Source organism: Macrosteles quadrilineatus, unplaced genomic scaffold (assembly GCF_028750875.1).
Source record: "Macrosteles quadrilineatus isolate MER2022 unplaced genomic scaffold, UCM_ALF_1.0 Scaffold_3__2_contigs__length_128488019, whole genome shotgun sequence".
Lineage (NCBI taxonomy): Eukaryota > Metazoa > Arthropoda > Insecta > Hemiptera > Cicadellidae > Macrosteles > Macrosteles quadrilineatus.
Window position 1 is genome coordinate 80548511 of NW_026542596.1, and position 14607 is coordinate 80563117.

Consider the following 14607-nt stretch of genomic DNA (forward strand, 5'->3'; position numbering starts at 1 on the left):
TTTTGTAGTTCCTCACAAAATCTGCAAAACATCCCTAAGACTGACAGGATTTCAGGAGGTTTTTTTTCAAGAGGTTTTTTTTCAAGAGGTTTTTTAAAGGGAAAAAATGCTAAACTGATAACAAAGTCTCAAGAAAAAACTTATTTACTGTATATTCTTTTTTACCTTATAGCTAAACATTTCCCAAGGTTATTTAATTGAATACTAAACAAGAAAATCTGTTGATATGCTAGACCTCTGATTAATATAATTATAATATATATATGCTCATAAAATTATTAAAAAATCCTCGCTTGTGTTATTTTATTTCTTATACAAATGTGCAACAAAAGGTTTCACACAGTTATTCTACTTTCCCTGAAGAAAGAGTTTTTACTGTGATAGAGATTGGCAAACTGCCTTTCTCACTAACTAGTTCCTTCAATTCATGGATAGGAAAAACAGCTGCATTTGTCTCCATGGACTCATCATCTTCGTATGGTAGGACTTCGACAAAAGTTTTATACACAGTTTGCTGGCCACGATTGTACTCAAATATCACACCGTACTCAACACTAGATCTCTCACACATAACATGTCTGAAGCTGTGATACAATTTGTTTCCTTTCTTCCAACATTTAAAAATAAAATGTTGGTCTTCGATTGGATAATTGAAATACTTAGATTTCCAACCGTCCAGGAAATCGTTGATGTATAAGCATTTGGTGACATTTAATTTTAGAACACTGGAATTGTGTGTTTTAACATGTTCAATCCACTCAATGACGGCTCCAAACCATTGACAATTGGTACACTTTATCTGTCTGTAAACACAGTACTTAGAGTGATTATCCAAGATAGTAACAACCCCACACATTTCATTAGGACAGAGCTGTGGCAACGCTGACAGCACCTCCTCCAAGACCCTGGAAGAGACGTCACTGAACGGTTGAAGACACACATGGCAGTTGCCAGCATTATTCCTACACCGGCCGCAAGTTACGTGTCCGTTGACACACAAGACGATTGGTGCTCTGACCAACTCCAGGCACACTGGACATCGAGCGATCCTCTCTACCCGATCCAGCAACTGTTTTAAATCTTCATCCTCCTGGAAATGGAATTTTTTCAGAAAACACAAATTAACGTCCTTCAACATAAATAATTAATTGGAACCCTCAACTCAAAATATTTGTCTTGAAAAGGAACCTTGCAGAAAACTATTCATTGTAAAATTGCCATTTAAGGTTGCAATAATCTTATGTTTGTTTTATTTATTTAGGCTAACCTAATTAAAGTTATTTTAACACAAAATAAATAGAAATATATGAATGTAAGATGTTGAAATAGTCCCCGTGTGTAGACCGTACACACACACACACATAAGCTCATTGTTAAACTCCGTTCACAAAATTTAGGAGGTTAGAGTGGAATCCATATCCCCTCCACCCTTCCCACCTTACCCTGGAAGTGGAACAACAACAGGTTTGAAATAACAGCTGACAGCTTATAATATTTTAGCAAATTTCCCATATATTAGCTATTACCGTAAGTCTCATGGAAAGGCCTAGACACGGGACCGATTTACTATTTCACTTTGATCAGCCCAGAGGCCAAAAACACTATCTGTTCAAATTCATATATACAGTGTTAATTCCAAATTAAATCCAAATTAACATTAACAAGACCCTTGATAACAAGTGTAATTTTTTAATCCCCTAGGACTTATTTTACCCCTAATCACATTGCAAACCTCGATAAGAAGTCAACCTTGATAACAAGTCTTATTAAATTATCCCCATGAGACTCTTGTTGTCGAGTTTCCACTGATACATATCCTATAGTCTTATACAGCATGTTAAAAAAATGCGGGGACATGTATTTTACGTGGTTATTCCTTGGGTGAAAATAAAAAGAGAAAACCAAGAATAACATTTTTTTCAAAATAGCTTCGTTAACCAGAGATCGCCAGTTTGTATTTTTTACATAAACATTTTCTTTTAATTTTTACAACCGAACTTTATGAAACTTGGTATGTTTGTTAAGGTTGAAAAGACCCATGTTAGAAGAAAAAACTCATCTTCATTCGACTAAAATGTTAGTGGCAGCCATTTTAATCTTTTAACTTAAATTACAAAAAAATGGCTGATTTTATGAAAAATGTCAAGGATACTTTTATTTAGAATTTTTAATTCCCTATCAAACGTTGCCAAGTTCAAAATAATCGAATAAGAAATAGCTGAAATTTTATGGCTTTTAGTTGTAAAATGGGGCAAGCCCGACTGGGGCCTTATGCTACCCCATTTTACAACTAAGAATCGTAATATTCCAGTTTATTCTGTATCATTACTAAAAGTACATTAAAGGGAAATTAGATTCAGTTGTAATGCTAATTGTTTGAACATTTATTTTTTTCTATAGGCTAGTTTAGGTGCAGTGGTAAAACATTATGGTTATGATGGTAGATGTGTTAACCATCACCGTAGTTTTAATAACCAAAATTTCCAAAACCGCTTCTTCCCCCTGTTGCAAACGCAAGCATGAGTATAACTGCAATGAGCATGTTACACTCTTATACGCCAACCCTGTATGAAGGACGGGTAATCTGTTAAGTATATTCATATTCTAGAGTTAACTAAAATTAGCCAACCTAATCTAATTATACACAAAAATAATCTTTATATGCTAAATACTTCCAAGCACTTTGCCTGACACACATGTCGACATACAAAATGCCTTTATGCCTAGTCAAAGTGAATAAAATCAAATTGTTATTATACTATTTCATACTTTGCCTATAAGCTTTAAGCAAGTTAAAATGTCTGCATTACCATACTTTGCCTGTAAACATTTATATGAATTCGAACATGGTGTTGATCTTAACCATAATGACCATTGACCACTCATATTGTTTGATCAACAGCCTATCTTTAAAATGAGTTACCTCCCTTTTATGAACCAATTTTCTTAAAATTTAGAATTAAATAAATTAATGGGTACAATTGTATGTTGTCCCATTAAACATATTCACCCTGTATAGATGTTACCGGGACCATATAATCTACTATAGAATTTCATGTAGGCTATGAATCACAAAGAATTTCAAACACAAATAAAAACCTATATTTTCCTACAGTTACCTGACAAAGCAGGCTATTTCCGTTCAACGCTTGGATTTAACCTAATCTAAAACATGTTGTTAAGTGTTTGAAAGATTGATTATTTATATGCCTGATAGTAACTGTAGGAAAAATATAATATGTAACACGAACAAGAGAGCAAAGTGCCTTTTACTGCACTCAAGAAACTTACCGCACATGCCGTGCAGCAAAGTGTCACTTCACACACTAAACCGAAATTATTTACCGGTAAATAACTATTTCATGTTAACAATGAATAAGTTAATAGCAGTTATACATAAATTACAGAAAATGCAGTTTTAAATATACACTTTACTTCGATAACAGATGTAAACTAAAATATTAAATAACCTTTACTTACCATGTTTTAATATCCTTTTCTGTTCAACTAAACATTCAAACCATGTTTTAATATCCTTTTCTGTTCAACTAAACATTCAAATTCAACATCACTCTCTTGAGCAAGTCTACAGTAATTTTTATCTACCATCAAGCATTTGAAAAGAAAAATTCCTGTTTCTTCCTATTTGCAAGAGTTGATCAAATCAAGTTTATCATCATGTGTTTAGGATGATAACTGTGCAGTTTAACCTCCCTGAACACAGACAATATAATACTTTAATGTTATTATGTTACAATAGGGTTTCCATTGTCTGTGCCCTGAAGTTACTCTCTACTCAACTAAACACTGATTAGCTAGTTGCTAGTTGTTTTCTAGTCAAGATAAGGATAACAGATAACAAGATCTATGTTTCTTTTTGTCCTGACTTAAGTTATACCAACCCTTGAACATAAAATACTAAACTTGAATCAATTTGTCAATTCTAGTCTAGTTACATTAACATAATATTATAGTTAATGTAAATACCTAATGTACTAAAAGAAGTTTGGAATACCTATAGTTATTGTAACATAAGAGGGTGTATTATCTTCAGTACACAATTTATTATAAACTAAACGAGGTGTTAGCCCGTCCTACGTACGGGAATTCAGTAGTCAGTTAAAACCGTGTACAATTCAGATCAGCTAGTTTACACATATAAAGACAAAGTTTCTTGCAGTTTTAATGTGAAAAATCATCTTGTAAACATATTTTGTGTGACCAAATATGTTTTTATTCCATCATAGGCCTATACGTTATGCTTTTTAAATCCGATAATTTTACAATAAAACAGCAATTCTGCAATTTTTACGATGTGAAAAGCGTTGAAGTGAGATTTGCAGCCGATTCGCACAGACGCACACTGATTATAAGTAGCCTACAGTAGAGAGAGTAATAGTCAATTGATAAGTGTATAGACTTAGTCAACGATACCACCTTCCATAGCATACCTGCCTCTTCCATAATTATTTTCACCACAATACAACTACTATACACAATTTCCAGTAGGTCTGAATAGAAACGACCTAAAATAAAACGATAATATCCAATCAAATTCACAGTACACATAAAACGTCACACCTATCCTTTATATCAATTTCACTGCATTAATTGCTAAATAAATAAGTGTTAGGCTAGGGCCACACTTGGCGACTTTGTCGCGGCGACAATGAATGAAAGTACGTAGCATTAAATGAAATGGAGGCGGCCACACTTAAGCGACTCGCGACTAGCGACCACCGGCGACAGAAAAATAAACGCGACCGGGAGCGTTTTTCGGTCGCGGCGACAAATACGCTCCCCATGTTATCTTATGGCACCGGCTATACTAGGCGACAAGTCGCTCGCTCACACCCCCTTTGCTGCTCTATTTTCATATCTATATTGTTTAGTTTTGGACTGGCAATTTTTAAATATGGAAAATATGCTTTTGAAATACAAATATTTTTATCTTTAAAATAAGTGTCGACATGTTAAAATGTGTCCTGTAGCATAATATGCTATATGCTATCATTATATGAATTATTATTATTATATTACATATAGTATATATAATAATATAATAATAATAATATAAGTATATGTATTATATATAGTAGTATAGGTACATAGTATTATATTATATGAGAGTTAACTCTTCTGGTATAACAGGAATCCAAAACCTCGTGTATTTTTCAAATGCCGAGCGTAGTCTTCAATGTCATTAGCTCGCCAAAGCTATGCTCATCCGAAGATACTACTATAAAGTTACAATATTTAAATACGCCATCTATAAACATTGTTGTTTCAGGTAATTCACTCCATACCTGTGGTTTATCTTCTTTTTAGCAAATTTTCCATATAGGGATTAAGCTATTACCTTAGGTTGCATGGTAGGAACTAAACCCGGGACCGACTTAATTTTCCGTTTTGAGGTCCCCATAGGCAAAAATATCCTCTGTTCAAATTCATATATAAGTACATATGTATCTATATAAATATGCAGTGTATATATTTTATGTTTATATAGTTCGATGTGCCCATTAGCGCGATAACTTGAGCATGATGAGATTTTAATGAAATTTGGTATAAATGTTGAAACCAACGTTAATTCAAACGAACTCTCAAATCAGAATGATCAATGAGAATGGGGGTTAAAAATTGTTATGGGGTATAAAATTTGGGTTTTCTTTTTTTGACCGTAAAACATAAGTTTCACAATTCCCTTCCAAACTGTTTTGTAAGCTAAAAAAAATGATTTTGTCCTTTTAAGCGTTGTTGTACGCCTAACGGTTACGGAGATAATTTTTAACAATTGTAAATTTATAATGCCCATTTTTATGGAGAATAAACTGTTGCAGTTTGCTTGTTTACGGTTATATTTTAATAAAATTTGTCAATATTGTTAATTTTATACAAAAAAAAATAATAAATAAATTTAAACTATACTAAAATTTAAATTTACAAGCACACCTCAGCAGGTTACTTTATCTGTACCAGCAAACCTAAGCATTAATTTAAATTCATCTTATTTAAATTGGAAATAAATCCAACAAGTTTAAGTAAATATTTTAATAGAAATCTAGCCAAACAAATGTAAATTTGCTTAGTATGCAGGTTTTTTGTGGTGGGGGTATTTAGATATACAATAAATAGCATCAGCAAGCATTAAACTGTGATTTGGCGATTTTGACGCCCACATTGGTTTAAGAAACATAATTTAACACTTTTATTCGGTAAAAATTGTATTTCTTTTGTTGCAGGTAAATAGTTAAAAACTATTACGTGACCTAGTACGAAATATAAAGAGGCACCGGTGCACGTATGAAAATACTGTAACTATATGATTTAATTTGTAAAAAATTCGCTTAAATTGTATGATACTGCAAATAATAGTAAAAAACATGTACATGTATTCTAAAATCGTCCAAAAACAATCAAAAACTGTCATAGATAATTATTTATTTCCATAATTAATGTCACGATTTTGAAAATACAATACAACATTTTGAAAAAATATTTACTGGTATGGTAAAAAAGTAAACTGAAAGGTTGAAACTGTCGCCTATTGTGGCCACCCCCAGCGAGCTTCCTAGAAAAGGAATAGTTTTCCTTACAGTACTTTTCAATGCAGTTTTACGCCTTGAATACTTCCCAATACAGTGGAAAGTTTCACAAATTGTTGTTATTCCGAAACCTGGTAAACCTTTAAATCAAGCATCCTCGTATCGGCCTATATCTCTTCTTCCTGTGGTTTCTAAAGTTTTTGAAAAAAATTTCTTAAAAAGACTCCAAATTATAATTGATGAAAAAGAATTGTTGCCTTCCCATCAGTTTGGATTCCGCCGAAGGCATTCCACCATTGAGCAAGTGCATAGAATAGTGAATGTAATCAAGGAAGATCTTGAAAATAAACGTTTTTGTTCATCTGCTTTTTTGGACGTAGCCCAGGCGTTTGATAAAGTCTGGCACACAGGATTATTGTTCAAAATTAAAACTTTGCTGCCCCATACATACTATGGAGTGTTGAAATCGTATTTGTCCAAACGTTTTTTTTCAAATTAAATATCAAGATATAGTTACAGATGTGCATGAAATTGAATCAGGTGTACCACAAGGCAGTGTTCTTGGACCTATTTTGTATATTTTGTTCACTTATGACCTTCCAAGTACTCAGGGTATTACGGTTTCAACATTTGCAGACGACACTGCTTTTTTATCATCAAATCAGGATCCTATTCTAGCATCATCAAACCTTCAGGCTGCATTAGACGATTTGTCTCAGTGGCTACAGAATTGGAAAATTAAAGTAAATGAAACAAAATCCGTTCAAGTTACATTTACTATGTCTGCAAGAACTTGTCCCCCAGTAACATTGAATAATGTCATGCTTCCACAATCCAACGAAGTTAAGTACCTTGGTATGCATCTCGACAGACGGCTTACATGGCATTCACACATTTGGAACAAACGACTTCATTTAAATTTAAAAACAAACAAACTAAATTGGCTCATTGGTCGAAATTCAAAATTATCTGTTGAAAATAAATTACTTTTATACAAAATTAGATTGAAACCTATTTGGACCTACGGTATCCAACCCTGGGGAACCACTTCCAACTCAAACATAGAAATGGTTCAAAGGTTTCAATCGAAAACACTGAGAAAAATTTTACAAGCACCTTGGTTTGTCACAAATAAAGTAATTCATCAAGATACAAAATTACCCTATGTTAAAGAAGAAATAAAAACACGAAGTGAAAAATACCAAAGAAAATTAGAAACCCATCAAAATTTCCTGGCAGTTAACCTCCTCGACAATAGTGAAGCTACATATAGGCTCAAAAGAGTTAATCCATTAGACCTTCCAAATCGTTTTAAGTTAAACTTTTTAAAAGTTTTTGTTATGTATGTTAGTGCACTTGATGGAGTGTAACTAACCCATGTTAAAATGGTTATTAAATTTACTTATTATTCTAGTATAGAATAGATTGTAAATAAATACTTGTTAAAAAAAAACGATTACGGTACTAAAAGAACTGGTCTCATGTAGCAGGAATATAAAAAGTAAACACGCTAGTAAAGCTAATGACGTAATTGTCAATGTTTATTATCCATACCGTTATCAGTTCTATCCTTGATAATTACCCACCCTCATTGAATAAATGTACATCGTAATTTCCCACATTAGTTAATTTAAACTACAATATATTCATAGTTGAAATAAAAGTGATATTTTCACGTTTGGGGGCGCTGATATAGGCACCCCCAAACGTAACCACAACTGAACACGATTTCATAAAAGGATGGTTTGTCTAATTGCAGTATCCTAGGTCAAGTTGACGTTGTGTTCATCTATGTCATCCATCTGTTTATCTTTGTATAAAACCCGGCTGAGGTTGTGGTGGTAATTTAAAATCGTGATTCCTGATTATTCTTGATCTTCTTTTTATGACATCAATATTTCCGGGCCATATCCAAACAAAGTTAAAGCAGCCAAACATTAATTGTAAACAAAAAGCTACCATAAAGAATTAAAACATGTAAACATTGTTATTTTTCTATTCTTTCCTTGAAATTGGAGCAGTAAAATAATTTTCATTTATCCTTTTTCATTATAAGACTCATGTACAGAGCCTCGATTTGTACTGTGGTTTAATTAATTTTGGTCTAAACTATTTTAAACTGTGGTCTAATTATCTCTACTAATCTTACTTATTTCCTATAATCAATGACAAAATAAGAGTAAATAAACGGTATCAGCATTCTGACACATCCCATAAGTTTGTCAACAACCTTTATTATGTGTAAGTGGTGAGAGTAAATATACGCAAATGGGATTTGTACAATTTTGTTAAGAATTTAAAGGACTATAACATGCTAAATTTTTATCAAAATCGTTCGGGCCATTTTAGGGAAAATCCGATTTTTCTGTTATTTTATGGGGGTTTTATGGGAAAATGACATAATTTCAAATAACCTTTGAACCGTAATTTTTACAGAAATGGGATTGGTACCATTTTGTTCAGAATATAAAGGGCTACAACATACTAAATTTTTATCAAAATCGTTCGGGCCATTTTTGGGAAAATCGTATTTTCCGTTATTTTATGGGGTTTTATGGGAAAATCCCCATTAAAAATAATAAATTCTAAAAATTTTAAAAAACTATTAAAACTGTAAGGACTATAACATACTATGTTAAATCAAAGCCGGATTTTTTTCTAAAATCCTATTTTTTGTTATTTTATGGGATTTTTAATGGGAAAATAACATAATTGACCATAACTTTTGAAGGGTAATTTTTAAAGATATGGGATTTGTACCATTTTATTCAGAATTTAAAGGGCTACAACATACTAAATTTTTATTAAAATCGTTCGGGCCATTTTTGAGACGATTTGATTTTTCTGGTTTTTTATGGGTTTTTATGGGAAAATCCCCATTAAAAATAAAAATTTCAAAAAAATGAAAAAAACGCCTGGAGATACCATGGATTAGAACCTACATACCAAATTTCATCGAAATCGGACCACAGGTGTAGTCTCTAGCTCTGTACACATCCAGACACACAGACACACACACAGACACACACACACACACACACACACACACACACACACACACAGACATCACTTCGAAAACCACTTTTTTGGGTCCAGGGGGACCCAAAACGAATATATCCACTCAAAACTCAAACTCGAAAATTTTGACGAAAACAATACTTTCTCCATATACTATGGTATAGGGGGAGAAAGTAATAAAATAACCTCATAGTTCCATAGTTAGTATTTAACCAGCTGTTAGTTAAAACAAATTATATCCCTCTAAAACAAATCGAAGATTACAAAGATTGCTTTAAAAAGTAATTTGAACATCCTAGTATTTTACTATGTATATTTAATTAATCTGTCATCCTTTTACAGAAGAATTGGACGTATCAATAATTAGCATTACACATAGTATAAATAAGTCAACCCTAAGTATGTCTTTAAATTTTTATCCAAATGCTGAATTTGTCACACAAAAGCTGAATGTTTACAGCTGTTATGTTTAGCAAATTATTTTATGCCAAAAGCTAGTTTAGAATCTTAGCGTCGGCTGCTAGACTTTTTAAAAATTAAAACTTAATTTCTAAAAAACTGGAACCCTAAACTAAAATTATGGCTTCGACATTCCCTAGTTTTCAAAATGATCTTCCTTTCAACACAAATATCATGAAAATCCTTCGAGTGGTTGATTCAGAATCGTGAAATAAAAAAACACTGTTTCGTTTTAATATTATAGAAGATAAATAGATAGATGTTAACAAGTGGTACTGGTATAACTTATCAGCCCAGCTTTTAGAGACTTGAAGACAGTTTGGTTTTAAATGTATGTACTAGAGATACATGCATTTTTATTTACAAGAGTTCATTACAAAATTACATCACTTTAGTAATGACTGGACAAATTGAGGGGAATTGTAAATATCATAATTTCATCAATGAATTCTTTAAATTTTATTTTAATAACCGGTTTTGGTCTTGTCTCCCTTCAGTAGAATCCCTTGTATTCATCCTTGGTTTAACTGACTCCTCAAAATATTTAAATACGAGTGTGGTTTTTAAGTAAGGGCCAGTGCTGGTCTCAGGTATAAATCTGTAGTTCGCTTGTACGCCACACCGAGGATAATCACCATTTTACTGGCATCATTGGTGAACAGAATTACACAAATTTCAGCTCTGTAGCTGTCATGTAATCTTTGCTGTGTGTTTTTAGCGAATTTCCCATATAGGGAATAAGCTATTACCGTAGTACTCATGGTAAGACCTGGACCCGGGACCGATTTAATTTTTAGTTTTGAGGTCCCTAGTGGCCAAAAACACCATCCGTTCAAATTGATATATATGTGTGTCTGTTAGCGCGATAACTCGAGCAAAAATGATCCGATTTTGATGAAATTTGGTAAAAGCGTGTAAACCATAGTTTATTCTAACGAGTTCGCGATCCAGCATAATCGGACTATGGGAACGGGGGTTTATGGGGGTTTTTATGGGGTAAAAATGGGGTTTTCCCATTTTTGACAAAAAAAAACAAAAAAAATTGCGATTTCTTTCTAAAACGTTTTGTAGAGCTTAAAAAAAGAAATAATTAAGTATATTGAAGGGCTTTTGTATGCCTAACGGTCACGGAGAAAATTCAAAAATAGTGTAATTTAAAATTCCCATGTTATTCTTATGGAGAAAATGAAAATTGGTGTAGTTTACTTGTTTATGGGTATATATAATTACCATCCTCTTGACCGATGACCATTTCTGGATAGGTCGCGTCAGTAATGATACAAATATCATAAAACTTACAAATAAAAAATACTTCAACATATAAATAAATAAATTAACTTGAGTGTCAGGCGGCATAAAAAATATTAAAAAACTAACTGGGCTTTGAAGTAATCCTCCAAGGAATAAAAACTCTGTTGGCAACACCACGACTTTAACTTCTTTTTGAACAGTTTCGGCTCCAGGTTCTTAATGTTCTCAGGCAGTCTATTAAACATCTTACAAGCCAGTAGTGGGAAACTGTCCTTCACTTTAGAAGTGCGGCATCTGGGAATAGAGATCAGGTTGTTGTTTCTCAGATTGTGACCGTGAAGCTGCCCTCTTATTTGAAAATCAGCTAAATTCTCTTTTACGTAGAGGAGGGAGCTCAACACGTAGTTCCCATAGACTGTCAGGATGCCAAGCTCTTGAAATAAGGCCCGCCGCACATTGGAGCGAGGCGAGGTGCAGGCTAGGTGCAGGCGAGGTGCAGGCGGGCGCGGCTGATTCTGTAATACACGTGTTTAAATGGAGCACCGCACATTGAGCAGAGGCTGCACGCAGCCTCCGCCCAGCACAGCTGCAGCCTCTGTCAGGCCTCCGCGGCGTTGTGGTTAGAATACAGTTTTCCTGCACCTCGCTCACGCCTGCGTTGGTTTTCTACTGTTTTGTAGTGAAAGATATAGTAATGGAGCATTTAATTCAGATGGCTACAGTTGTTGAGCATTGCATTCTTTTTCGCTAGTGGCACTTTTAATAAAATTATGGATATCATCAAACTGTTGTTTGTTCACACGAAAAAATGCTCATAAAAAGACCGGTCTTGCAGTTCATTAGTTAAAACATAATCTCCACGACTTAATCTTTTTTCATCTACCGTAATCACATTTCCAAAAAAGTCGTTTTTCGGATAGCGAATAGAGTAAAACTAAATTATTCAACTAACAATTAGAATCAGTAAACATCAAACAAATCTGCCTCTACTTCCGAAGTACGACCAAAGCTAGGAAACCTCTGTCCCGCCTCGCTTCAATGTGCGGTGACAAGAAAAAGTCTTCGCTCCCGCCTGCACCTAGCCTGCATCTCGCCTGCACCTAGCCTCGCTCCAATGTGCGGTGGGCCTAAAGGTTTGCAGTGTTGCCTATACTCAGCTCCTGTCATAATCCTCAAAACCATCTTCTGGTACAGGAGGACTCTCTCACATGCTGCAGAGTGCCCCCACAAAAGCAGTCCATAGGAGATGTGTGTATGGAACAGGGAGTGATAGATGACGACAAGATACTGCAAAGTGACCAAATTTTTCAGTTTTCTGATCAGGGAGATCACTCTTGACAGTTTCTTGCACACAACGCTGACATGATCATTCCAAGAGAGCTTGCTGTCTAGATAGAATCCAAGCAGTTTCACTGGCTGATTTTTTACAACAACTCCCGCGAGGGAGCAGATGAGCTGTTGAGTCTTGTCTTTGTTTAGATTTAGTCTTTGTGTATAGATAAGAGACTTTTTACTAATATGTATATTGATCAAATTTGGCAAATTTATTTATTTCATCCTATACTATTGACGTATGGTCAAAAAACACTTTTTACCTTCCCTGTAGCAGCAAACCTAAGCACTCGTTAAATCTAATGTTATTTAAATAGGGAATAATATGTATTATTTATGGAAATATTTTAGTAAAAATGTAATCAGACAAGTTGAAATTCGCTTAGTCTGCAGGTTTGCTGCGGTGGGGGTATTTCAACATCTAATCTCCTGCCGCCTCCGAGGTAAGGTCAGTGATATGTTTTTTGATTAGGTACAAGAAACATATCTGATGCTGACATTCATCGCCTCATCCCCAAATGACTGAAGGTGATGTCTTTAATACTATGAGTGAGGGTAAAGTGCGGAAATGCGTTATAGAGTGTGAACTCTTTTTTCTTAGTGGTCTTCTTTGACTGGATACTCACCAAAAACACAATGTGGCGTCAACTTAGCCACAGCTGTGTTGCCTTTGGTCTATGCTTTGTTTTCATATTTGTTGTGTAACAGCTGTTGCTTGTTTTTGTAAAAATGTTCATTTTAGCGAATTTCCCATATAGGGAATAAGCTATTACCGTAGTACTCATGGTAAGACCTGGACGCGGGACCGATTTTTTTTTCGTTTTGAGGTCCCTAGAGGCCAAAAACACCATTCGTTCAAATTCATATATATATATATATTTATATATTTATATATTTATATATTTATATATATATATATATATATGTGTCCGTTAGCATATGTGTCCGTTAGCACGATAACTCGAGCAAAAATGATCCGATTTTGATGAAATTTGGTACAAACGTGTAAACCTACGTTTATTCGAACGAGTTCGCGATCCAGCATGATCGGACCATGGGAACGGGGGTTTATGGGGGGTTTTATGGGGTAAAAATAGGTTTTTCCCATTTTTGACTCAAAAAACATAAAATTTTGCAATTTCTTTCTAAACCATTTTGTAGAGCTTAAAAAAACAAATAATTTAGTATATTGAAGCGTTATTATGCGCCTAATGGTTTCAAAAAATTGTAAATTTAAAATTCCTATGTTATTCTTATGGAGAATAAGTAAACTGTTGTAGTTTGCTTGTTTATGAACATATTTTGATCGAATTTAGAAAATTTTTTATTTCTTACTAACTATTAGCATTTTACAAAAAAAAACAAAAAAAAAAAAACTGTTTTACCCTCTCTGATGCAGCAAACCTAAGTACTTTTTAAACTAATTCTATTTAAATCGGGAATAAATGTTATATTTTTAAATAGACATTTCAGTGTAAATCCAATCAGTCAAATGGAAATTCGCTTAGTCTGCAGGTTTGCTGCGGCGGGGGTATTTGATTATGTTATGATTCAACACACAACTTAATTCATTTGTAAATAAATCATTATCAAATACTCATTCATATAGTGGTGAATTTAATTCATAGAGATTATCCACACTATAGGGTTTGACAGATTTTAACAGATTTAAAACCAGTTTATTCAAATTGTTGTCAGATAAATGCTGCTACAAGATTGGGGACTTTTTCAATTAGCTATTAGTATGTCAAATCAATAGTTAGTTGTAATGGTTGAACAGTAAGTAGTTGTAGGGGAGAAAGTATAGATTATAGCTCTTAATTAATTAGTGCTGTAAATTTGCCAAATGTATAGTTATGTTTATTCTTGACTTGACACAATTCATGTATAGAAATGTACTGTTTGAGTAAAGGATTTTTTGATTTGATTTGATTTGATTTATATATTGGTGACCCTGAACAAAGACAACAAGAAGCACGACATTCCTACATCAGTATTACCA

General features: G+C 33.6%; 1 protein-coding gene across 1 annotated transcript; it reads right to left on the reverse strand.

Annotated features, from left to right (window-relative positions):
* Positions 1–272: 272 nt before the first annotated feature.
* Positions 273–3683, reverse strand: LOC128991069 (E3 ubiquitin-protein ligase siah2-like). The gene is made up of 2 exons (XM_054413796.1): positions 3481–3683; positions 273–1090 (listed from the first exon to the last, which is right to left on the reverse strand). Exons 1-2 carry the CDS (start codon positions 3481–3483, stop codon positions 344–346), a joined length of 750 nt encoding a protein of 249 aa, XP_054269771.1. The 5' UTR covers positions 3484–3683; the 3' UTR covers positions 273–343.
* Between the last annotated feature and the right edge of the window lie 10924 nt (positions 3684–14607).